The 22,782-nt window shown below is 44.7% G+C and overlaps 3 protein-coding genes across 4 annotated transcripts; 1 reads left to right on the top strand and 2 right to left on the bottom strand.

The window, feature by feature from the left end:
- The first annotated feature begins 7,645 nt into the window (after nucleotides 1-7,645).
- LOC120671840 (uncharacterized protein At1g76660-like) lies at nucleotides 7,646-9,292 on the top strand. 2 transcript variants are annotated; one of them, XM_039952102.1, is made up of 3 exons: nucleotides 7,646-7,814; nucleotides 7,929-8,100; nucleotides 8,357-9,292. In XM_039952102.1, exons 2-3 carry the CDS (start codon nucleotides 7,954-7,956, stop codon nucleotides 9,233-9,235), a joined length of 1,026 nt encoding a protein of 341 aa, XP_039808036.1. In that variant the 5' UTR covers nucleotides 7,646-7,814; nucleotides 7,929-7,953; the 3' UTR covers nucleotides 9,236-9,292. The 2 variants fall into 2 exon arrangements, with proteins under 2 accessions (XP_039808036.1, XP_039808030.1); XM_039952096.1 differs by having other exon boundaries at nucleotides 7,654-8,100.
- On the bottom strand, nucleotides 9,243-10,836 carry LOC120671832 (probable pectinesterase 15). Its single transcript, XM_039952085.1, has one exon. The coding sequence runs from the start codon at nucleotides 10,701-10,703 to the stop codon at nucleotides 9,273-9,275; it is 1,431 nt and encodes a 476-aa protein (XP_039808019.1). The 5' UTR covers nucleotides 10,704-10,836; the 3' UTR covers nucleotides 9,243-9,272.
- A 713-nt stretch (nucleotides 10,837-11,549) lies between these two features.
- Nucleotides 11,550-14,844, bottom strand: LOC120671822 (proteoglycan 4-like). Its single transcript, XM_039952074.1, has 6 exons — nucleotides 14,408-14,844; nucleotides 14,069-14,342; nucleotides 13,841-13,983; nucleotides 12,730-13,747; nucleotides 12,165-12,452; nucleotides 11,550-12,069 (listed from the first exon to the last, which is right to left on the bottom strand). Exons 2-6 carry the CDS (start codon nucleotides 14,311-14,313, stop codon nucleotides 11,991-11,993), a joined length of 1,773 nt encoding a protein of 590 aa, XP_039808008.1. The 5' UTR covers nucleotides 14,314-14,342; nucleotides 14,408-14,844; the 3' UTR covers nucleotides 11,550-11,990.
- Between the last annotated feature and the right edge of the window lie 7,938 nt (nucleotides 14,845-22,782).

The following is a 22,782-nucleotide window of genomic DNA, read 5'->3' as shown; positions in this document are numbered from 1 at the left end:
TGAATCGTCCGCTTCTCATAGTTTGGGACTGCTTAACCCTTCTGCTACATAGAGTAAGAAGTGGAAGATGATGATGATGATGAATTTGGCTGGTTGGATGATGAAAAGATAATTGTTTTCACCATGTCTGCTATTGGATAGATGCTCACCTAGAATGGTTAATTGAACTAGAATTTGGAAGCAAAAACCTGAAATTAAGGATCTACTCTTTACTGCTTTTCGGCAAAACAAACCCCTCAAGCCAAAAGCCTTGCATGTCTAGATAAAGGGCTAAGTATACCCTTAGTCGGGTAAGCCTTTCTGAGTATTAGTATACTCAGCCTTGCTTGTGGCTTTGTTTTTCAGGTGGTACTTTTGAGGATGGATGACGTCATGTACGGGCTTCATCATGACGTCTTGTTTCGTCGCTAGACTACCATTCGTTTTCGTCACTCTTAAGCTGTGTTATACTTTTATGAATTCAAAACTTGGTTTGTAATAATAAATCAATTTCATACTCTGTGCTGTAGAATTTATGGAATGTTGCACACTCTGAACTGCTTTGTCGATCCTGTTTCAAGTGGTTTAATCGGGATTTTACCCGACAGCACTGCCGGATTACTCCGTTTTAAGTGCGTGTTAACCCTGATTGTCGTTCTGATAATGGTTAGCGCACTTAAGCCGGATTAATTTAGGCGGGGCTGCCACAGGGCGCGGAGGACGATCGGCAGAGTGTGGAGGAAGAAGAGAAGGGCCACGCCAATATATATAACACAAGCCTTTGATACCGGGTGATAAAATCAACCGGTGCCTAAGAGGGCCTAAGGCACCGGTTGAAGTTCCAACCGGTACCCTAGGCACCACATAGGTACCGGTTATAAATGCACCCGGTACCTTAAGACTCCAACGGGCGGGAAATGAAAAGGACCTAAGGCACTAGTTGAAAAGCTAAAACCGGTACCTATGGCTTCTGAACCCTCTGTATTTTAGGTATTTTGCCGCCAATAGGATTGAATTCACCGAGTATCCCAGTGGTAACCCGAAATATTCTGTGTGCCATAGCCCGAGTTCGACACCAGCGCCCACCCTTTTTTTTGAACGGGGTCTTTGGTACCGGTTGAAGATTTCAACCTGTACCAATAGGTTATTCATCGGATTTGTTAAATGCCCAATAATTCTATTAGTTGCTTAATAAATCAAATAATTGCATAACAAAACTATTAATTGCCTAATAAATTTATTAAATACCCAATAATTTCATTAATTGCCAAATAAATAAGATAATTGCATAAAAATTCTGATAATTGCCTAATAAATTTGTTAAATGCCTAATAATTTCATTAATTGCCAAATAAATAAGATACTTGCATAAAAAGTCTGATAATTGCCTAATAATTTTGTTAAATGCCCAATAATTCTATTAATTGCCTAATAAATCAGATAATTGCATAAAAAATCTGATAATTGCATAATAAATTTGTTAAATATCCAATAATTTTATTAATTTCCTAATAAATCAGATAATAGCATAAAAAGTCTGATAATTTTGTTAAATACCCAATAATTCTATTAATTGTCTAATAAATTAGATAATTGCATAAAAATCTAGTAATTGTTTTATAAATTTGTTAAAATCTTAATAATTCTATTAATTGTCTAATAAATCATTTAATTTCATAATAAATCTGATAATTACCTAATAAATTTGTTAAATGCCCAATAATTCTATTAATTGCCTAACAAATCAGATAATTGCCATAACAATCAGAGATAATTGTCAACCTCTACTGCGAACGGAGATATTTTTTTGTCTTTTGCTTTCTATTGGTACATGGCCGCTTGTTAGCAACCAGAGTCCATAATAAATCATTTAATTGCATAATAAACATGAGAATTGCCTAATAAATCATTTAATTGCATAATAATCTAATAATTCATTGGGAGCAATATTAAATTGCATAATAAATCAGATAATTGCTATAACAATCAAAGATAATCATTAAGAGCATGTTCACAGAAAATATTACAAGACATAATCATTTAACTAATGGAATATTAACAATGGTTCGCTTTACAATCGTCCCTTCATTGTGATCATGGCGTGCGTAGGGAGCCTCCTCTTCGGCTAAAAGAATACTTGTGTCAACCTCCACTATGAACGGAGTCATATCTTCGACCTTGTTGTATTCTTCTTCATCTGTGACATCGTCGACTCCCACAATTTTCTTTTGCCTGCCTGAACTATATGGCGCTTTGGCTCATCTCCCGCACCTAGAAGACTTGATTTATTTCTGGACTTATCTTTTCTTGGTTTGCTAGACATGTCCTGCACATAGAAAACTTGAGTGATATCTTTAGCTAGGATGAATGGTTCATCTCGATAGCCAAGCTCTTTGAGGTCTACCGTTGTCATTCCGTACTCATCGATATCGACACCTTTTCCTGTGAGTTTAACCCATTGGCAACGAAATAGAGGGATCTTCAACGGCCCATAGTCGAGTTCCCAGATCTCTTCAATGTAACCAAAATATGAGTTCGTTTGGCCACTAGAGTCAGTGGCATCTATACAGACACCACTTTTTTGATTGGTACTCTTGTTATCTTGGGCTCTTGTACAAAATGTATAACTATTAATTTCATATCCTTGGTACATCAGGATTGAATTTGCCGGACCCCTGGCCAGCCAAGCTAGCTGCTCATGAATTTGATCATTGGCCATGACTTCCTTCTGCAACCAGGTGGCGAATGTATCGTTATGATGTTTTGTAATCCATGTCTCAGACTTCAAAGGGTACATGCTTCGCACAATTTGCATGTGCTCCTCCATGTATGGAGCCACCAAGGCTGATTATTGCAGAACTGTGAGATGTGCTTTGCTCAATGTGGCATGATCTGTGGCATTTACTGATTTTCTTCCAAGTGTGCCCTTTCCAATCAGCCACCCTCATGACGTGATACTGGAATCCCAATCGGGCAGAATTCTTCCACATAGTCAACACAAAACTCAATGACCTCCTCTGTGACGTAACCCTTCGCAATGCTTCCTTCTGGACGAGCCCAATTATGAATGTATTTTTTAGGACTGCAAAGTATCGTTCAAAAGGGAACATATTATGAAGAAAAATAGGACCGAGAATACCAATCTCTTTGACCAGGTGAACTAGAAGATGTGTCATAATATTGAAGAATGATGGAGAAAATATCATTTCAAGACTGACTAAACTTTGGACAACATCCTCTTGTAGCCTGCTTAAACTCGATGGATCGATTGCCTTCTGAGAAATTGTGTTGAGGAAGGCGCATAGCTTTATGATTGTTGCTCGAACATTAGCTGATAGAATACCTCTAAGTGCAACTGGAATCAATTGTGTCATCAACACATGACAGTCATGGGACTTTACGTGTGCGAATTTCTTCTCTTTCAAGTTCAGTAGCCTCTTTATATTCGAAGAGTAGCCTGATGGGACCTTGATATTGTTCAAACAGTCGAACATACTTTGCTTCTCTACCTTACTAAGAGTGTATCATGCAGGACCTAGGTAATGACGTCCTTTATCCATTTTTTCTGGATGTAGGGCGGCTCGTTGTTTCATACGTTGAAGATCTTGCCGCGCTTCCAATGTATCCTTTGGCTTACCGTAGACACCAAGGAAGCCTAGAAGGTTCACACAAAGATTCTTTGTTAGGTGCATCACATCAATTGCGTGGCGGACATCTAAGACTTCCCAATGAGGTAACTCCCAAAAAATACTCTTCTTCTTCCACATAGGTGCACGTCCGTCATCACTCTGCACTGATCTGCTGCCGGGTCCTTTTCCGAAACTACTTTTATATCTTTGACCATTTCAAACACTATTTTCCCACAACGGTGTCTAGGCTTGGTACGATGATCTGCCTTTCCATCGGAGTGAGCATGCCTCCTCCTTAATGGGTGCTTGATCGGAAAAAATCGACGATGACCCATATACACGATCTTCCTACAGTGCTGGAGGTACGTGCTGTCGGTTTCTTCTAAACAATGGGTGCATGCCCTATAACTTTTATTGGATTGTCCGGAGAGGTTGCTTAGTGCTGGCCAATCGTTGGTGGTCACGAAAAGCAATGCACGAAGGTTAAAATGTTCCTCTGCGTGCGCATCCCACATACGAACACCCTCCTCTTTCCACAACAATAGAAGATCCTCAATCAGTGGTTTCAGATACACATCTATATCGTTACCGGGTTGCTTCGGGCCGGGGATAAGCACCGGCATCATAATAAATTTCCGCCTCATACACCCAGAGAGGAAGGTTGTATATACAAAGTGTCATAGGCCAGGTACTATGGCCACTGCTCTGCTCAACGAAAGGATTCATGACATCCGTACTTAAATCGAACCTTATATTCCTCGCATCATTTGCAAATATTGGGAATGTTCTGTCCACTTTTCTCCACTGCGACCCATCAGTGGGGTGTCTCAACATATTGTCTTGCTTACGTTCTTCTTTGTGCCATCGCATCAATTTAGCATTTGTTTTGTTCATGAACAAACGTTTCAGACGTGGTATTAGAGGGAAATACCACATCACCTTGGCAGGCACCCTCTTCTTGACACGCATCCTCTCAATGTCGCATAGATCATCTCGAGGGATCTTATACCGGCATGTGTTGCATACAGGGCATGAATCCAAATTTTCATACTCACCTCGATATAGGATGCAGTCATTAAGACAAGCATGTATCTTCTGTGCCTCTAATCCTAAAGGACAAACAACTTTTTTTGCTTCGTATGTTGTCGCTGGCAAGGTGTTACCCTCAGGGAGTAAGTTTTTTATAAGTTTCAGCAACTCCTCGAATCCCTTGTCAGACAAACCATTTGATGCCATCCATTGCAATAATTCTAATGTGGTACCCAACTTTTTTTGGCCTTGTTTGCAATCAGGGTACAACAATGTTCTGTAGTCCTCAAACATACGCTTCAGATCTCTCGATTCCTTTTCTGTTTCGCAATCTTCCTCAGCTTCGTGCAGCATCTGACCAAGATCATCTTCTACAACGTATCCTTCAGGATCTTCTTCAGGCTCACCCATTGCAGTGTCATTGAAAAAAGCATCATAATTAGCTGCAAAGTCAGGAATCATGTCCTCTTCTTCTACATTATTATCCAGTATAATTCATTTTTCTCCATGCTTGGTCCAAATATAGTAATTCGGCATGAAACCACTATTGAACAAGTGACTGTGGATGGTTCTTGATGATGAGTAATCATTCTCATTCTTACAGAATTTGCATGGACAACTAACGAAACCGCCGGTCGACCATGTACATCCATTGCTGACTCATCTGGGTCCACAATATATTTATATACATCATTGTAGTGTACAATAGTTCATTCATACTACCAATTTATAACTAACATTGAATATGCTATTAATAAAACTTAACTACAAAATTATAATGATGCATATGGCCTTCTGACTGCATGGCTGTATAAAAACTTTGTTTCTCTATATGGAACTTTATATTTTTTTTAAAAACGACGCACGTGGCCTTCTGGCTCCATGACTGGGTAAAATACTTTATTTCTATATATGGACCATGGTTTGTTTGCCTAGAGCCTTGAGGATTTGGGATCATCATCTGTGCAATGATTCTCTTTGGCACGATAATTCTGGCTGTATTAATGGCACTGGCACGATAATGTTTTTTTTGTAGACGCGCACGCTGCAGCGTAGTAGCGGTAGGCCTAGCTGAGCTGCGGGTCTCGAATTGGCGCAGCATGCATATGTAATTGATAATATTTCCATACAAAATTTGAATTCAAATATATAATTGATAATGCATATAACTATAATAAATACATACTATTCACTTATCAAATAAATTGATAAAACATATAAATACAATAATTTGATAGTATTCACATATCAAATAAATTGATAACGCATATAACTACAATAAGATGCTACAACTAAAAATAATTATCACATGTATAAACTAAATTAAGTGATAACTGCTTCTAAAAACCAATTGTTAAGTTATGGAGAAAAATAACTAACTTTTTTTGGGAAAAAAACAAAAATTCCCCTCCTCTCCCCTCACTCAGCTGCCATGAACAGTGAGTTCACAGCAGCTTGGAGGAGGGAGGGGTTGGGGTATTTATAGGCGCGGGTCAAAGGCACCGGTTGGTGCTCAACAACCGGTGCCAAACAATAGACATAAGCTACGGGTTGAAGTTACCAACCGGTGCCTTTGTGGTGGGCACGTGGCGGCACCGGGTCATAGCAAAACCCGGTGCCATTGTCCGCCCTTTAGGCACCGGTTGGTGGCACCAACCGGTACATATTTCTCCTTGTTCTTTTGGTACCGGTTGGTGGCACTAAACGGTGCCTATACTGGGGTTTTGGTACCGGGTGATGCTTTAACCCGGTACGAAACCCCTTACCTTTGATCGCTGCTTTTGCAGACAGTACTGATACGTGACATTAGTACCGGTTACAATAGTAATTGGTACATTTGACCAACACGTTTGGCCCGTTTTCTAGTAGTGTGAATAGCACCGAAAAAAGAGAACGCTGCTTACAGTGCCGTCGCCATGCAGTGATTGGGTGCGTCACCAACACCGGACTACTCCGGTCACCGGAGTGCATGCGCGCTCCTTGAACTAGCTAACATGGCAGAGGATGCTGTCTGTCATGGCATATGAACGCAGAAGGTACAGCGAACAGTGAAGGGGAGGATGAATATCGAAGGGATATGGAACGTTTTATTTTTGGGCACAAGGGATATGGAACGTTAATGTGTGGCCGAGAGCAATCGGTTGGTTTGATCCAAGTAAAAAAAACTAGGGGTGCAAAAAGTGCTCCAAGAATATCCACTGCTCCTCTTCATAAATTTGTACTAAATATTAAAGAGAAAATCTGTCCGTTCTAAATTATAAGTCATTTCAAGAATTTTGGAGTCACAATTTTACAAATTTGACTAAATTTATATAACAAAATAATAACATTTACGATACCAATTAAGTATTATTATATTCTTTGTTAGTTATATTTGTATAGTATATCTATTTGATGTCATAAATTTTTGTGTTTCTCTATATAATTTTGATCAAATTTTGATATAGTTTGACTCTATAATATTCTTGAAATGACTTATAATTTGAGACGGAGGGAGTAGTTCCTGTGTTTGAATTTCTACGTTCCTAACACCTTCTAAAAATTTTCCTCAGTTTTGTCAAAGCATACAAACTCCGATCCTCCGTTTTTTCCCCATTCCTCGATTTTGCGTTCCCTCGCTCCAAACATGACCGTGACTTGACTTATGCTGCGCAATCCTACGCGCTGCCAGAACCTGGAACTCGAGAAAACAACGGCTGTAACATATTCCGCCCAGCTCTGTTCCAGATGACGGCTTTGCCCAGCCGTGCCCCGACGACGCACGAGGAGTGAGGTCACGCAAGACCGGGGAGCGACATGGACGTCCGCTCCGCCGCGTGCCGTGACGGATCGTGCGAGGCGGGCGAGGATTTTTGTTCGGAGGTGGTGGATCGCATTTGGCCACAGATTATTTGCGCTGCTGCTTCACGTGGCGCACGACCCGAGCTGCGCGAGCCGCCCATGGACTCGGAATCGACAGTGACAGAATGGATGGAACTAGTTACCGGTCCTCCCGTTCTCGCCGCTAATTGGGTGATCCGTTAGTGAGTGCGCCCGTACTTGACTGACTCGCGCGCGCGGTCAACCATGGCGTCAAAGGTTGGCTCGGATCGGGTTCCATGGGACGGAGGAGCTAGCAAAGATCATCAGCTCAGCTCCTTTCGTCTCTTCTTTCAGCTCCTGCTTCAATCCGGCCATGTACTAGTCCAGCCGCCGTCCAGGAGTCTAGCTTCTCCCTCCATCCCCATCCGTCCATCCAAATCCATCACCTGAAAAGTTAGCTTCTTCCTTCAATCCCATCGATTGATTCAGCGGAAAGGAGATTATTAGGAGAAGGATGCAGCGGCAGCAGGATGAAGCCACGGTGAACGCCGCGGCCATCGTCCTCGCCGCCGCCGCGAGAACCACCACCAGCGCAGGCCGCCTGCAACTCCGCCAGCAGCTCGACGACGACGACGACGACCACGCCAGCTGCGCCGCCACGGTACGTTACTACGCCTGTTCTGCACTCTTGCTGCTTGCCGTCTTACTTGTTCGATCATGGTTCCTTCCAGTTATCAGCTGACGAGTTTCACAAATTTAATCAAGAACAAGAGCACATGTCGCTGATGTTGCTAATTGATTCAACAATAGCGTTGTAGCTCATCCATCAGAGGAAATCAGGAAACTAGTTTAAAAACAGTGTGTGTTCTGATGGAGTTGTCTGTTTGCTTGTGGACCTTTGGAATGATGGCATGCAGAAGACGACGCGATGGTGGTCGCGCGTCAGGGCGAAGCTCGCGTGCTTCCGGCCCCACGGCCACCCGCAGCGCATTGCCGACGCGTCGCCGGAGGCTGGCGCAGCGAGCGCCGCCGGTTCCAGCGGCTTGTTCCACAGCACCCGCCACGCGCCGCAGCCCGCGGTGGCCTTCGTGGCGCCGCCGCCGTCGCCGGCGTCGTCCGCGCTCACCTCCTGGTCGCCGTCGCCCGCGGCGCTCGTGAACGCCCACACCACCACCAGCAGCAGCTACAGCTCGCCCACGGCCTCCATCTTCGCCGTCGGGCCGTACGCCCGGGAGCCGCAGCAGCTGGTGTCGCCGCCGACCTTCTCCGCGGGCCTCACCGAGCCGTCCACCGCGCCGCTCACACCCCCCGCGGAGCTCTCGTGCAGTCCCCACCCGCTGGCCACCACGCCGTCCTCGCCGGAGGTCCCTTTCGCCCGCTTCCTCTGGCACCCCGTCGCGGCGGCAGACCACCAGCACCAGCAGCACTTCTCTGGCGGCGGCGGCGCGGAGGGCCTCCTCAACGCGTATTACCAGCTGCAGCCGGGCAGCCCCATCCTCGTGTCGCCGGGATCGACCTCCTCGTCGCCGCCGTCCTGGACGGTGCGGGCGCGCAACGAGGGCGTGTCGCTTCTTGACGGCGGGCGCATCCCCATCACGGAGGAAGGTGGTGACTCTGGCAGCGGCAGCGCGAGCAGGAACGACGACACGCATGACGATGAAGCGGCCAAGAGCGGGGGCGAGTTTGTGTTCGGCAGTAATGTCGATGCGGCGGCCGGTGGTGCGGTCGCCGGCGGTGAATCCTTGGCCTTGGGAGACGCGACGGAGCAGTGGCCCTTCCACCTTGCTCATGGTTGAACTCTGAATTTGGGTAGTACAGTACAGTACAATACATTTACATGCTGCTGCCGGCCATGGTTTTGGCGCCGTATTCAGCAGATATGATGCCGTCGTCGCCCTGCTCCGTCGGAAGCAGAGGGGGCACCACCCACTGGCTGCCGTCGATGTAGGAGGCGTCCATGAAGGGCGCGGCCTGCCGTTCGTCCAGCTGCCTCGCGTACGCCACCCTCTGCGCGGCGCCGCCGCCGCTGGCGCCGGGGCCCGTGCAGTCGTACTCGCCGAAGAACACCGTCCGCTGCCTGGCGGGGTCGTTCCAGTCGTTCCACCCGCCGGGCGCCACGACGCCGGCGAGGTAGGTCCTGGCGAAGACGACGGTGGCGTAGGCGCCCCACGGCCTGCCGAGCCACACCTGCCCCGTGCCCACGACGCTGCAGCGCACGAACGCGAAGCCCGTCCTGTCGGCGGGCGAGGCGCGGCCGTGCGCCGTGACGCTCCCCGTGACAGCACCGGCGCCGCCGCCCGCGGCGGCGACGGAGCTGATGGTGCAGCCGAGGTAGAGGGAGCGCGCGTCGCCGAAGATGAAGTCGATGGAGCCCTCGACGTAGCACTCCCGGAAGAGGTGGCGGCCCCGCTCGTCCAGCAGCGTGTCCTGCGACCCGTAGAAGCCGCACCAGTAGAAGGCCGCCTGGTCCCCGGAGACGCGCAGCGCCACCGCCTGGCCGCCGGCGTCGCCGGGGTCGGCCGGGCGGGCGGTGTTCTGGACGCTGAGGTTGTAGGCCACGAAGCCGTCGGCGAGGACGGCGAAGGTGGCGCTGGCGAAGGTGCCGCCGCTGGAGTTGGCGGTGCCGTTCCACGCGACGGTGGTCGCGAGGTTGCCGCGGCCCTGCACCGTGACGCCCGTCTTTGCGCTCCGCACCACCACCTTCTCCGCGTAGACGCCCGCGTCGACGGCGATCAGCGTGCGCGCCGCGGCGCGGTCCGGCACGGCGTCGACGGCCTCCTGCAGGCTGGTGAAGTTGGCGCAGCCCCTGCGGTCGACGGTGAGGACCAGGGACGCGTTGTGCAGGGACGCCATCTTGGCCACCCACCTGGCGTGGTCGTCGCACGCCCGGCGCCGGTGGTGGTGCCGGCCCTCTTCCGCCGCCCCAGTGGAGGTGTCACTGTCAGGCTGCTGCTGCTGCTGCTGCTGCTGCAGCTGGAGGTAGAAGGATCTGGAGGCGAGCAGCACGGCGACAAGAGCAGAGCAGATGGCCGAGGCTGCCCATAGCACCACCAATGGCTTAGCAGCTGCCCTGACTGTGCTTCCTGTACGCCGCCGCCCAACAAGCCTCATCTTCCTTTCCGATCCGTTCCCCTCAGTAGACTGCTGCTGAGTGGAGTTCGTGTTCTTCCCGATGGTGACGACGACGGCACGATGATCAAAATAATGGAAGATGCTGGATGCAGATTGCTGCACACTGAATTGCATATGGTGTGCCATTACCATCGTTTAGGATCAGTGGATTAGATTTGACTCCTTGAACATGAATGTGATGATGAGCCATTCGTAACGTAATGTGAGCGCAAAGCAAAAACGGACTGTGATGATCAAGTGCTCTGGTCTGTCTGGTGCAGACAGACCAGACATCATATTATGATATGATTCAAATTTCTAAACATCTAAAACGGGTGAACTTCTCAAGCAGAGATTTGAGACATGAGAGCAAGCAACGCACAGCAGATCTAGAAACAAACAGGTACCAGTGGAGCAGGTAGTCTTTCGAAAAAAAAAAACAGTGGAGCAGGTATAAGTAAAGCACAGCAGGCTGGAGATTGAAGGCGTTCATGTACAAGTACCAAAACGCTGAGATGGATTGCAGGACACACAGACTTTACTAAAGAGTATCACCCGACTTTAATCTGTATGATAGTAGGTGATCCATGACTCAAACCTATTGTGTGCACAAGGAAACTCTAATTTCTGCCCTTGATGCGGTAATGCACAATACACAGTACAGACACCAAAAGAAATTTGCTTCCCTGCAGGGCTTGTATTGCTGTATTGGTTTTGGAGATTACTCAGGCTAGTTCCCTTCAAAATTCTAAAACTTTACAAAATTTCCCATCACATCGAATCTTTTAACGCATGCATGAAGTATTAAATGTAACTAAATAAAATAACTAATTACATAATTTGTCTATAATTTGCGAGACGAATCTTTTGAGCCTAATTAACCTATAGCGGGACAATAATTACCAAAAAAACAAAAGTGCTACAGTAATTTACATCCAAAACTTTATGCATCTAAACAAGTCCTATTTCTTGCGAAAAAGGAGGCAGTACTCACGTCCAGGGCATTAATTTCCTCGGTGATGTGCTATTTATTTCACCCTTTTTGCTGTAAACTCCTAGCAACCGCTGACTGCTTTGGGAAGGGGACTATACTGTTTATGACAAGGTATTCTTCATGGCAGCTGAAAGATAGCTTGCTACTCCTTTGCTATACTTGCATGATGGAAATCTTACAGAAGCTGAAAGAAAAAAAAAGTAAGAAAATTGAAAGACTTCTTACTGCCATGCCAGTGTAAATTTTTTTTCCAAGATGAGAGTACAGGGTTATGGTGACAATGGACATTTAATGGTAATATCCTGAAAGGTACATAAAACCTTCTGCTAATTACTACCCTGGCGAGAAATCTGATAGAATCACACAATTTCAGCTACTCCCAACATCTTTAGATTATCAAGAAAGAAAACAAAATAGAGTTGAAAAACAAGATGGAAACTCCTCTGTTACATTGCTTTAGCACTGGCATAAGTTTCTTTGAGTAAGGGCGCGCACTGGATTGTAACACGAGATCCAGAAGCGAGCCTGCAATTGTGAAATCAAGGTTAATTCATCATAAGAAAAAGAAAATTATATACTGCCTCACTGGACAAACTGCAAAGATTGGAAGTGTCACTGACCTTTCTTCAATCTTAACCCCTTTCTCTTTTTCATCATGAAACGATACTACTCTTGAAGATCTTGGTGATATGGTCATTCTTTTGCTTGTACTTCTTGTCAAGGTCTTGGATGAAGCTTCATTGCTACATTCTTGTTCACCATTGTTATGCCTGACATCTGTGGTTATGGTTACCAATGTCCCATTTTTGGGTTGCTGACATGGTGCCATTTTGATTGTTTCTGAGATAATTTGACTTCTGAGCTCCAAATTATCCAAATTCCGTACAGAGGCTTCTTTCTCAGAAACACTGCAACATATTTATTCTGTGGTCACAATCTATGCAGATGAACTGTATGCATAAAGCTAATTGCGTACACAGAGATCATGTTCAAGGAGACAGCCACTGTAAGAGCGATGGGCGTGAGGGGATGTGTTGGTCTATAAGACTAACATTGTGCTAAACCTCAAGCCTGAATATCAGGTCATGAATGAGAAAAATGGGCATAAGTCTATCTCTTGCATCAGATTGAGCTAGTTCATCGAAAAGGATAGTGAAGGACGAGAAAAGAAATCAGGAAACATACCAGTATTGGTCATAAGATGAGGTGGGCTTAATATTTGTGGACATTACTTTGCCTGACTCGCATCCCTTGCCTGCAGTTTGGAGCATGCTCCCACTGCAGTGGCCGCAGTCTCCTGAGTCTGAAACTACTTTGGCTCCAGCAGCAGTTACAGGACGCATGATGAGGGCACCAAGGGGAGACAAAACTGGAGATGATGGCAGCTCCTCAACATGTTGGCTCAAGTACTGGGGCTTGTGCGTTGTTCGTATGAGGTCGCAGGCAGGGAGATGCTGCCTTACAGACATTGTCGACCCGCAAGCCACGAGCCGCATCAGCAGGTTGGCAGGGTTCAGCTTCATTCCCAGTGACTGCATTGCTTCTGTGTCGTCGTCGTCGTCATCATCATCGTCATCCTTTTCTAGGATCCTCTTAGCAGTGGCGCCTCTTCTGTCAAGAGCCTCGGCCCTTATGAGGGACTCCAAGGTCCCGTTCCTACTTGTGCTGGACGAGAAAGATTTTGTACGTCCTGGATACTTATCTTCGGTAGTCACAGTTGCGTTGGTCGGTGTGCTACCAGTACTACAACTATCCTTCTTGTGAAGGTCCCTCCCTGTTGATGTTCCTTGGGTTTGTGTCACCTCGCCTTGTGCTGTGATTGCGGATGCCTCCTGCTTGTTGTAGAGCATGAGGCTTGGAGGAGTGGGTGAGCTTGTGCTACCTGAAGGAGAAGGTGTGCCTCCTGCTGATCCTCTCGGCTTATTATGAGAGGAGGGGCTGCCTGAAGAGCTTGAACGTGCTGATGCTGCCTCCTCGTCCCTGTCCCCAGTGGTGCAAGAAGATGATGGTGATATTGACGACAGCTCTCGCTGTGTCCCTGGTGCTTCAACCTCAACATCATCCTTAATCGTGGGAGGAGCTGGCAATAATGAATTAGTAGTCCAGCCCTCCCGGGAATGAGTTGGTGTCTCTTCATCGGGAGTTGGCTTGACGCAGTGGACCTGACGGGTAATGGATGTGCCGACGTCTGTGCGGTCATGATCTGAAACAACAAATAACAGGATGGGAGTCATAGTTGAAGAAGAGTAACTTGGGCCAAATGTGCCGTAACTGCAATGCACGATTTATGATCTACCTGCAGATGGTGGTGCTGCAGCAGGTGGTGATGAGTGGTGGGGGAGCAAGAGGGAGCCCTTGAGGACATACTCGCTGCCCTGCGCAGTGAGCAACACATCGTCCTCCAACACATCATGCCACACGAATCCGGTTTTGTACCTCCTCCAGTGTCGCAGCGGCGTCGCGTATGTCAGTTGCCAGAAGCAAGCGAGCAAGGAAGCAAAAGATGATCTGGATGGCCAGTTACCTCTTGCAGGACCAGGAATACATGGCGGCCATGCCCTTCCCTCGCAGCGCGTCCAGCCGGCGGATCACGTCTCTGAGGTAGAGAGCTTGATTTGGGGAGGCGAGGCGCAGCTCCATCAGGTGAGGGTGCTCCAGGTGCCGTCCACTGCGGCACAGGTAGTACAGCACCGTCACTGGCACGCCACTCTGGCCTGGGCTGCCATGGCTCCTCCTCAGTGCCCTTGCTCCTTCCTCCGGCGAGGACATGGCAGCTTTATTTCCTGCCCTTCCCTTCACTGGACGATCCAAGCAATTTACAAGACTGCAGACAGAGACGATCTAAGCCAGAGCAAGTGCTTACCTGCTGAAACAGAAGAGTGCTAGCTAGCTGCAGCAGGGAATGGCAGTGAAGCTTCCCTTGCTCGCGTTTGGAAGAAGCAAAGTGGTGATGAAGAACCTAGTGAAAGAGACGAGGTAGATAGACCGAGGGAGTGGAAGCCTGGAGCAGATGCTTATATAAACGTGAGAACCAGCACTTAGAGGTTGGCAAATCTTCTATTGCTTGTTGCTGCCTGCCCCTAATCTACTTCCTTCTTGTAGATCGAGGTGGTTCTGATTTGTTGTTCCCCATATCCAGGGAAGATGATTCGTTGCTCATTTCGTTTGGCAAGGCTGTGCAGGGCATGGATACGGACGAGCTAGCTGTTGTGTTGCTGGTTGCTACCAGCACTCACATGGATCTCACTCGCATAGTCGCATCCCAGCCTGCTGTCCTGTCCTCAGAGGGGCACGAGAAGGTAATAACAGGAGCAGTAAAGCGGAGCAAGGTACACTAGTACACTGCAGCTGGGTTGGTTGGGAGGCTACTCCATTGCATTTGCATCGCATTACACTGCGCTGTCGTCCTGGATTATATTCACTTGCTGGGTGTTGAAAAGCAGGCTCAGCGACAATGCCAGTAGACAGTAGTTTACTCCATACTGGGCATCATCCTCCACGCAGTGAGTCACAGCTGCTTTTCTCGAGCTCCCCTGCCTTCGCATCTGCCCCCCTCGTGCCTCGCTTTCTTGTTTCTTTCCTTCCTACCTTTAAGTTCACATGATATATGATCCGGTTTAGTGTATAATATCAATGGCGCCATCTTATTCTTTCTCTTTTTAGAAGAAATAAACTATGCATTCGCAAGCTAACTTGCTCTTCCTTTGTCACATACACACACGCAGCTGCGGACGTGGTGTTGAAGGAACAAGAGCTGTTGGAACCAGAGCGATATGAAGCTGCTGCTGCTGCACCGGTCCGACCCCCTGCTCTCTGCATCAAGACATTGGCGGTTGGGGTCAGACTCCGACGAGCTCAGGAGCTGTGTGATGCGTACGCATGCCGTGCAAGCAAGACGGACACTGATCAACCAAACCCGTCGGACTTTTGGTGCAGCAGCGCCTGGTACACTGGTGCTGCAAATGTGAGCCTAGGTAGCGAGGGACGTACGCTTTGCTTGCCTTGGATTTCACGTCTCTCTCTCTCTCTCTGCCCCCATGTCGTGCAATGTTAGTACCTTTCTGGGCCTTGGTGGGCCGACTTAATCTGGGCGACCACCCCAGATACATGGGCTGCTGCTGTCCTAATTGGGAAGCGGGAAACGCTAATGGACTGTTTGATTGAGATATGTGCAAACCGTGATGAATGGACTGAATTAAATCTGGGAGAGCATGTCCGACTGCCGAGTGGATGGATTCCCCCTTGGTTTCGTTACCTGATGATGCGGCTGGGCAGGACACATGGTGATGCATGGTTGGGTGCAACGGATGGATAGTTGAGAGGATTCATTTAGATTTTGAAACTTCGATTTTATTTTTCTTTTAAACTATCAATGCATTTTATACTCCGTTTGTACCATGATGTTAGTTGGAATTTACGCAACAAAATAAGATCCAAGATGAATATATTTAACTTTATTTTTGAAAATCAACAACTGAATATACTATTTCAACATATAGGATTCATGTGTTCAACATTTTTGACATACTATTTCAACACTTTCATGTAAATTGTTGAACTAGTTCTTTGGAACTGTTGAATTAAATTTAGATAAATGTTAACTGTATTAGTTAAGCAACGTATTTGGACTCAAAATCTTTAGCAAAGTAACAAATTAGCGGCACAATTAGAAGAAAAATAGAAAAGGATATCATGCTTTGGTTATTTTGGTCCAAGCTAACGTCCGCTGTGTTAACAAGCAGTAAAAGCACGCGCCTACTTTTTTGTTGTTGCATTGAATGGAAAAAGCTGTTGGTTTCCACGAGTAAAAAATTAGCAAGCCGGCGGAGATGTGGAACAATGAATAGCAGGCTGAACAGAATAATGGGCCGTGACAGGCCGTGTGATGGATAGCTTATCTATTTTTCGGAATATAGATAGGAGCCCCAGCGGAAAATGCCCTTCGCTATTCTTCACCGAGGGCAAAATTATATTTGTGCCGATTATCCACGGGTGGTCTCCTGTAATTTTGAGATTTAATAAATAAACTTTACAACAAGTCGCTTTTTGTCTTGTAGTAATACCCTATTCTGGATTGAAAATAGAAAATATTGTTAGTTGCGTGGCAACATTAACCAGCATGGTTTTTTCCTTTTTTTTATATATTTAGCTTGTACTGTTGGGGAATGGTCTCATAATTCTAAACTTTTGCGCATGTGACATTTATTTCACAAAATAATCACTTTCTTTCTCTCAACTTCCTCTCTCTTCTATATTATTAAAACCTAAAAGCTACATAGAGAGGGCTCTTGATTTAGCTTAATTCGAGAGCCCTTCTGATTTGTGCAGTGTTGGAAGATGAAAAAGGAAAGATAAGTCAGAGAAGTAACAAATCAAAATACATCTCTCTTGTTAGAGAATGAAAATTGTAGGAACAAGAATGCAGTGAATGGAGCCATTTTCTCATTGATCTCAAGGTCCCTTTATATAGGGAGATTACAACCTAGTTAAGACTTGGCATTTAGAACATCAGTTTATCTTTCTAATGGCAGCCATAAAACTGATTCATAGCATAGCAATAAACTCAATTTATATCCTTAACCATGGCTGTTACCATGGTCTTGATAGCTGCTTTGATGAGACCAAATAAAGAGCTTTTGTAACACTCCCCCTTTTGATCGAGTCCATCTTAAGATCAACATTGTTCTTTAATTCCTTTGAAAAACCCTATGGGGGAAAAAACTAAGGAACAAAAAAACTAAGGAACATATTTATGAATATGTCACTAAAACTCCTTTAAACCCAGTGGGAAAAATAAGGAGAAAATGATATGACATATATGTGGTCATTGCTCAATCACAAATCCGTAAGATTTTAGAGAGCAATATGTGTCTTTGATATCCTCTAAACAACCCCTAGCGGAGGAGAAGATATGACATTATATATCTTGGATATCTACCTTAAAACCCCTATGGGGAAAAATAGGAGATATGATATATATGTTCTTGTATTGATATTGTCTCATTAAAAAATTTATATGAGAAATCCTGAGGGAAAAACTCATAAAAAGAAAAGAGTGCAATATGCTACTTAACAGGTTATAATCACGAGGAGACTCCCCCTGAATCATGCAAATTATAAAGTCATCATATACCAATTCGATGAACACTTTGCAAGTGAAATGTGGTAGAGACTTTGTGAAGTAATCACATATTTAATTTGCAAGAGGTTTGTTCCTCGAATGTATCACAATACATGAGGATAAACCATTTTGTGAGTAATAGTGTGATATTATTTTCACATAACCTGTTTGCATCCAAGCAATACATGTAATCTTATCTTGATAGATAAGTCACAATTAATCACTCAACAAAATCTTACATGCACATGTTCGATTTCGGAATGGTATGTGGGAATATTCATTAGAGTCTATGACAACTCCTATGATAATTCTACCACAAAAATATCAGTCTATGATATGCATTAATGGGGATTTAGTTGAGAAATATCTTCATATCCCTCTATGGTCATGTTTAACTCATCCAGTGATAAGTTAAAAGTCTTTGGTACCATATAGATATCCATTGATATCCCTAACTCGCGTCGATAAGACGTTACTGGAGTAGTGCTATTTAGGCTTGCAAGTATATGCAAATGCAATATCAGGCCTGTTGTAATTTGCATGATACGTGAGCGCTTTATCGGTACTAGGGTTTAATCCCAGGGTCAGAGTACATGTTTTGGGAATAAACAACCATAAGAGTTGATGGATACGATCATCCAATGTCATTAGATATTGGTAGACTATATATTGTGAATGCTTAAGTTGTAGACATAAGCGTGACTTGGTTTTGTCCAAATCTTCATCTCATAATCCGTCATAAAATGATTGCATGATTAACAGTGTGATCGGAGATGACACAAAATCCATTTAGGATTTTCAATACGAACACACCTATGCAACCATCGTTGTTGGGAGTAAACTTTCTGAGGAAAGAACTCAACCAATCAGTGTACCACAAACACTGACTATATCGAGTCATGCATTGACTTGACTTGTACACAATGTATGTTGCGATTTTGATTCCTAACACAAAGCTAATTGAATTGTGTATATGAATCCATCAAATTTTCAATATCTGCCAGTGATTGGTTGTAGGAACATAATTTTCACACATACTGAGAGTATGTTAGTTAGGCTTCTATGTGAAACCATATGCTACAAGCTCTTGCTATTTCACCACCATGCTTCTATAAAGAAAACATTATGAGAGTAAAACATTACTCAATCATTGTTTTAGCAAAATCGATTCTCCTTAATTGCCACCTTTGATTTGACCCAAAGTGAGCGTTGAAACGCTCTTGCCTAGGACTTTTAATCTGGATCCGGTAGGTGTAAGGCAATTTAAGATGGAGAAATGTCGACATTGTAGACTTTATATGATTGGTTCGATATGACCAATATTACTTGTGAAAATATTAACCCTTGAACTCCATGTCACTTCCCATAATGACAGAGTTAGGGCGTTTCAATGACTCAGCGCCTGAAATAGGTGTACACAGTGCTGGTCTTTTGGATGGTAAACATCCATAGGCTTTGGACAATGAATATCCATAAGGTGTTAATCCTCTTTCTTATGACCATACTTCTCCCCCTCTTATTGGGAGTTGAGTGGTTTTGAAAATTGTACCTCCACTCTTTCTAGCACAACAAGACTGAGAAATAGATAACACCATTAGTAAACATGTTTGGCAGATTATTTGCAAAAGATTGCAAATATGATTCTGAACAAGTAGTCTAGATTTTTTCTGTACATGGAAATAATTGAGGGGAATATCAAGATGTGACATTCACTCCTGATTCCTGGCATTCTTTGTGTGGTATAAATCTCCCCCTAATGCCAGGAATACTCCTCAATAGAATCAGCATACGGGTTATAAAATCCCCTTTGGATAATCTGAGGTATGTAATGGATGACAGATCCTTATACCTCCAAGATTTCCTATACCCATAAATGTATGCTACGGTGGTGATATCATTATGTGCAAGGCATAACTGACATGGTGATGGGAAATATTTGACTATCAAATATCCATGTACTCACTGCAAATGAAGGGAGCCGTATGATTGCAGTTTAATGAATTTGAAATATATGTGGTGTGTACAACCACATCTACCAACAGATGTTGGTAATTTTTCAATTCGTCTTTGATCACATAAAATAGTTGCATGCTCTTCAGAGATTCAACTAGATCATCATGGATGTAAGGTATTTAATATTATTCCCAAAAACCAAACAATTCCATATACATGGATGTGCTCCCGCGTCCAGGATCACATGCTCAAAATGAATGATTTGAGCAATGAGTTTGGCTCAAATTATATCACCCTAAGGGACACGAATGGGCTGCATTAATATGCTCTTTAAGGTACCTAGTTGATCCGTATGATGATTAAATAGAGCCACACGAATATTCTTGCCAAATCTTGATGTAATCAAGAGAGAATTATTTTGTACGCAACAAGTATTATGGGTAAATGTAATTTTAGTACAATCCAGATGGGAGAGAGGACACCTTTTCAATTGTCTTTTTGCCTTGTCCAATGTCCTTTGTAAAAGAAGAAATTCTTCTTTATTTTCTTCATATGTTTTCATATGAATTCCATTTTCCTGGATATTGCTATAACTTAGTAGGGTACGAGTTGAATCGGGATACAAATGATGCCTCCACGATATTTATTTGTGTACCCATTTGAAGTGTGATAGTGGTCTTTTCAGGTCCTACTAACATAGCATCGCGTAAAGCAATGAATAGAACTATTCCTTCCCTCTTGGTAAGAGTTCGGAAATATCTCACTTCCCTAAGTATAGTGTTAGTGATACAGCTATCCACTAGGCACATCTCTTCCTTTATTAGATTGACTCCCGTAAATGTCTATATAATTCAGAATTTAAATAGCAACTCATGAAAAATATAACATATCGATGATATTAATCAAACGAGTACTTAAGTACAATCTATCAAAGAAAATAGCAACATCATGTTCAAATTACAATACTGCATGCAAATTAAGTGAGAAATGACTAAGTTGCGATGGAGTCTAAATGAGATCTCCAAACACATCCGTGGAGTAATCCACGATAATGTCATCGATGTTCAGAGGTTCATCCTCAACAATTGGTGAAGTCGTGGCGTTGCTTGGTCCAGTTCCATGTGGAACTTGGTCCGAAGTGCCCGTCTCCATCTCGAGGGAGGTGAAGTGTGCTTCAAACTTCTGATCATCTTGTGCACGATCCCCGGACTTCATGTAGAGATCCACCAGATGTTTCGGGGTCCGACACCTCTTTGCCACATAATTATAACAACCACACTTGTAGCAAGCGATTTTGTTGTTTTTATCATAGTTTGGCTTAGAGATGCCTTTTCCTTTCTGGAATTTGCCACGTGGCTTGAGTTCTCTTGTGCTTGCCTTTGCCAGTTGAACCTCCAGACTGGGTGTTCCCATTTTGATCAGATTTCTTAATGTTCGCATATACCTCAGGCAAAGATGCAGTTCCCATAGGGCGCTGCTGAGAGTTCCAGATGGTTATCTCACCATTCTTCTCTGCCTGACGCAACGTCTGAATTAATAAGGGATAATCTGTAAAGTTTTTCTCACGGTATGAGAGTGTAAGGATTCTTTCAGACGGAAGAATTGTTGACAATGTCTTAATCTTTTTCAACTCAGTTGGCTCCTTCCCACAAAACCAGAGTTTCTGGCTTACCGTATGAATAGCATGATTGTATTCATCCACAGTCTTAAAGTCCTGTAGGCGCAGATAGTTCCACTCATGAGATGCCTCAGGTAGAACTACTGCCTTTTGCTGTTCATAGCGCTGCTTGAGATTGTTCCACAATGCACGTGGATTTTCCTCCATCCTGTACTCAGACTTTAAGTCTGGGCGGATATGATTCCTTATGATGTATAAGGCCTCATATTTATTTTTCTCTGTCATGGATTTCGTACTCATTTCCGAGTCCGATAAGCATGCATATAGTTCACATCGTGACAGACTCACTTTGATGTCCGTCGGCCATGTAGGGAAATTGTGTCCATCAAGAGCGAGAACCTCAAACTCTTTGTTGGCCATCTCACCTACATTCTAATTTGCCGATAATTTTGAGAAATTTGGCAAACTTGATGCAATATTGTGAATTCAATGAAATTGAACTCCAACAATTAATAATCTCAATATTTTGGAAATTGAGGCTTATTTTGTATTTGATTAAACTCGATATTCATCCTTTTATTCTAAAATTGAAAATCATATGTTGGGATAGTCACTAATTATAGTGTAGATCCCTTAGTGATTTTGGAATATCACTTTGCACATGACCAATTTCGAAAAAATAGATAGAATAGAGCTATTTCAAATTAAATGTGAGCCATCAAATTTATTCCGAGTTTGAGGAGATAGTCGCAATACTGTTGTATGCGTAGATCTCGTGTTTTCTCAAACTTCAAGGAGAATTGATTCTGAGTTGAGATAGTCACTATGTATGTGTAGATCTCATGTTGTCTCAACGTCAAAGAATTTATTCCAAAATAGAGATTGCATTGTATATGTTAATTGCACAAAGTAAATGGCAACAATAGTAATTTGCAAGGGTAATTGTAAATAAATAACATGGAAATGCTAATAAGTGCTGAACAAACACATATTTACATTAACAGAAAATGCAAAGGGTCTGAATGCAAGATTACAGACTCTGATGCTCGCTGGAATGTAAAATGTAGGAAGTCTGAGGACTTCTATGCAAATTACTAAATTAAAATGCATAATTGAAAATGAAAAAGATAACTGGGTGGCGGGCCGAAACAACCTCGATTTCGGCCTGCCACCGCTTTCGGCCCGTCAGCCAGGCACGGGGGCGTGCGGGTGGGTGGGAGCGCCGGCTGGCCTGCTGGGCCACCGTGCTGCCCACCATGACTCAAGGCGGAGCGCGGGGAAGGGGCTCTGAGCGAGGTCCAGTCCGGCCCGTGGGGAGGGGGGCGTGGCAGTGGGCCGCCAGGGCGGTATGAGTGGTTGTGGGTTAGGGTTTAACCCTAACCGCCCCTCCACTTCCCCTCAGCAGCCGCCGCCACCATCATTTGGCGCCGCCGCCCCTGTTCGCCACCGTCGCCCGGAGTCCGGCCGCCGCCGGCGATGCTCCTCGTCCCCTCCACCCGGATCCGGCCGGGCTTCGACCGGATCTCCCCCTCCCACCCTTTTCTTG

Source organism: Panicum virgatum, chromosome 2K (assembly GCF_016808335.1).
Source record: "Panicum virgatum strain AP13 chromosome 2K, P.virgatum_v5, whole genome shotgun sequence".
Classification (NCBI taxonomy): domain Eukaryota; kingdom Viridiplantae; phylum Streptophyta; class Magnoliopsida; order Poales; family Poaceae; genus Panicum; species Panicum virgatum.
Note: the sequence above shows the minus strand (reverse complement) of the source record. Positions and strands in the feature narration are given on the sequence as shown.